The following is a 2,500-nucleotide window of genomic DNA, read 5'->3' on the forward strand; positions in this document are numbered from 1 at the left end:
GTAAAATGACAGCATAATAAGAAATAAACGTAGTCTACTTATCAAACATATGTATGGAATGATTTCATGGTAATGCTCACTAACTAACCTACTAGTCCATGGAAAAGTCACACGGAAATCTAGCCTATTGAATTCAATAAGTCATACTCTACACAGATTTTTGCAAGTCGTTTTGGGCAAAGGCGTCTGCCAAATAGCCATAACCATTTAAAATAGGTCATTTCTATAAATCGACAAAATTCACTCAAATTGAAATCTGCTTTCATTAAATTCATCTGAGTTTCTTTGGCTCGACTCCTGAATAGGTGCGTTCATGTGCGCTTCCACTGGCAATCAGCGCGCGCAGTCTACGTTATACCACTTGAGGGATATTTTGATGGAATGCCTCCGTTAGTTTCTGTTAGTTGCGTCCTGCCTCGGCACCTCGAGCCGTCTGCGTGCGCCCCCGCTTTCTGCCCAATTAGCGTCCGGTACGCGCGAGCGCGCTGAATATGCATGAGCCGCGTCGCCAATCGGAGCGTGCGAGCGCGCCTTGGGAAAAAGCATTCGGGGCGAATTCTATCAGAAGAGGATAAAACCGTTTGTCGCTCAGTAAGGGAGCGCCAATCAAATGTAATTATATTACGCCTATCCGAGCGCAGTCAACAGTAGCGCCACTGTCAAAGTCTGGATTCCGCCCGCGTCTTCATGAAGGAGGAACGGAGGGAAAACTTCTGATCAAAAAAATCATTTTTGCGGATTAAATCTCTTTATTCCTCAAATGTAGCTGACTGGCGCTTCCAGCAGCCGTCCGGTGGACTTGCACACCCGCTGCGATATAATGCCGCTGTCCTGACCCTGCGACCATGGAGAAGAGCGCATGCTGTGGATTATACCTGTTCTACTTGATCTCTCTCCTGCTCCTCTCGGAGTATCCCCAGCGCTGCCGAGGAAGTTGGATGTAAGTAAAGTTAGTATTTCAGATCTAGCCGTTAGTCTACGCTTCTCTCTTGCTATCTTATGGGGGTTAGAGGGTTTTTTTTTCTCTGAGACGCTGCAGGGTGTGAGAGACGGGGGTTTTCTCTGCTTTTGGATGAAGGCTTGTCCAAACCAAACAAAGCAAAGTTTAATCACACACATCCAAGTTATTTGGTTGCAGGATCAAAAACGTATGGTTCAAAAGAAAAAGTGAAGATCCGAACACCGGAGAGCTCCCCCTTAAAAGTTTATTTTCTATTGATTAAGTAACGTTACGAGCCATTACGGCCCTTCTTCAGATTTCCCTCAGGCTTGTCAAATCCAAACACGCCTGGCGCTTTCCTTCTGCAGGTGGCTGGGCATAACGTCGGTGGGATTACCGGAGAAAATGGGCTGCGCCAATTTGCCCCTGTCCAACAAACAGAAGGAGATATGCAAGAAAAAGCCCTACCTCTTGCCCAGCATCAAGGACGGCGCCCGCCTGGGCATCGCCGAGTGCCAGACCCAGTTCAAGCACGAACGGTGGAACTGCTCCACTACCAAAGATCACTCGGTATTCGGCTACGAGGCAAACAGCGGTAAGAAATATATTGTTTTGTGGTTTCTGTTTTTGTTTTTTGTTTTTTTGCTACATCATGGCATTTGATAGTTTGTGATCTGGTTTTGTATAATAGAGTAAGTATAAAATGAGGTGTCTTGGTTCATCTCCACAGTAGTCTCTAGAAAGCCTTAGTCTATAACTAAATCTCTCACATTTGGTTAGTTTAGTTCCTCAAAAAGAACCGGAGTGCATTTTTGCGTAAGAACATGACATGCCCGTGACTGAGCTTCATCGCGCCTTTCTTTGGTAAAGCGAGCTAAACATTCGCGTTAATTATTTGGCTAGTGGCCGGTAGGAGACATGATTATCGATCAGTTGTAGGCTATATTTGTAACCGTGGCGGAGGAGATCCCATCTGCTTCGATTTATCCGTTTCTACACGCCACTTAGCCATGCTCCTCCTTTTAACACACAGAAAGGCTCCGCTCTCCCGATTCCAATCTGCAGGATTACGGTAATTAAGGGATTCAGCGAAGACCAGAAATATTAGACGCGCTTTTGTTCCGCTTCAAAGCCAAGTAGGCCCACAGACCACTTCCTTTCCCCCCTTTGTCCTTGTTGTCTGAGACTTCTTGAGATAATTCTCCTTTTAACCTCTAAATTATCTACGCCTCTAAAGTCTTTCGTTTCACAGAATTACATTTTTCTCATTTTTAGAACTAATCAGAGATCCGTTCGAAAAGAGAGTTGGGTAATTTTGTAGCCTATGACAAACGTGCCATTCTCTCATTTTAAAAGGTCCAGATGTACAAGGTAAATGGTTAATTGGTTTAATTTGAACTTCTCCCTTATTAAATTCCGTTGCGGAATTTCAGGAGGCCTAAATAACATCTGACCCGCCTATGACCAGCCGCGGATGGAGCTTTGTATCTTGCTTCGGCGGTTACGATAGGTCGGATGGACATAAATGCACTGAAGAGAATATTAAATGAAATTACTGCA

At 44.8% G+C, this 2,500-nt stretch overlaps 1 protein-coding gene across 1 annotated transcript in view; it reads left to right on the forward strand.

Moving 5' to 3' along the window:
• Nucleotides 1–845: 845 nt before the first annotated feature.
• wnt16 (wingless-type MMTV integration site family, member 16) overlaps nucleotides 846–2,500 on the forward strand; it is an 11,866-nt gene continuing 10,211 nt past the window's right edge. Inside the window, exons 1-2 of the mRNA XM_062517639.1 lie at nucleotides 846–940; nucleotides 1,309–1,535. Coding sequence (XP_062373623.1) covers nucleotides 846–940; nucleotides 1,309–1,535 — 322 coding nt within the window. The remainder of the gene's footprint in view (nucleotides 941–1,308; nucleotides 1,536–2,500) is intronic.

The sequence above is a fragment of the Sardina pilchardus genome, chromosome 17 (assembly GCF_963854185.1).
Source record: "Sardina pilchardus chromosome 17, fSarPil1.1, whole genome shotgun sequence".
Taxonomy (NCBI): Eukaryota; Metazoa; Chordata; class Actinopteri; order Clupeiformes; family Clupeidae; genus Sardina; species Sardina pilchardus.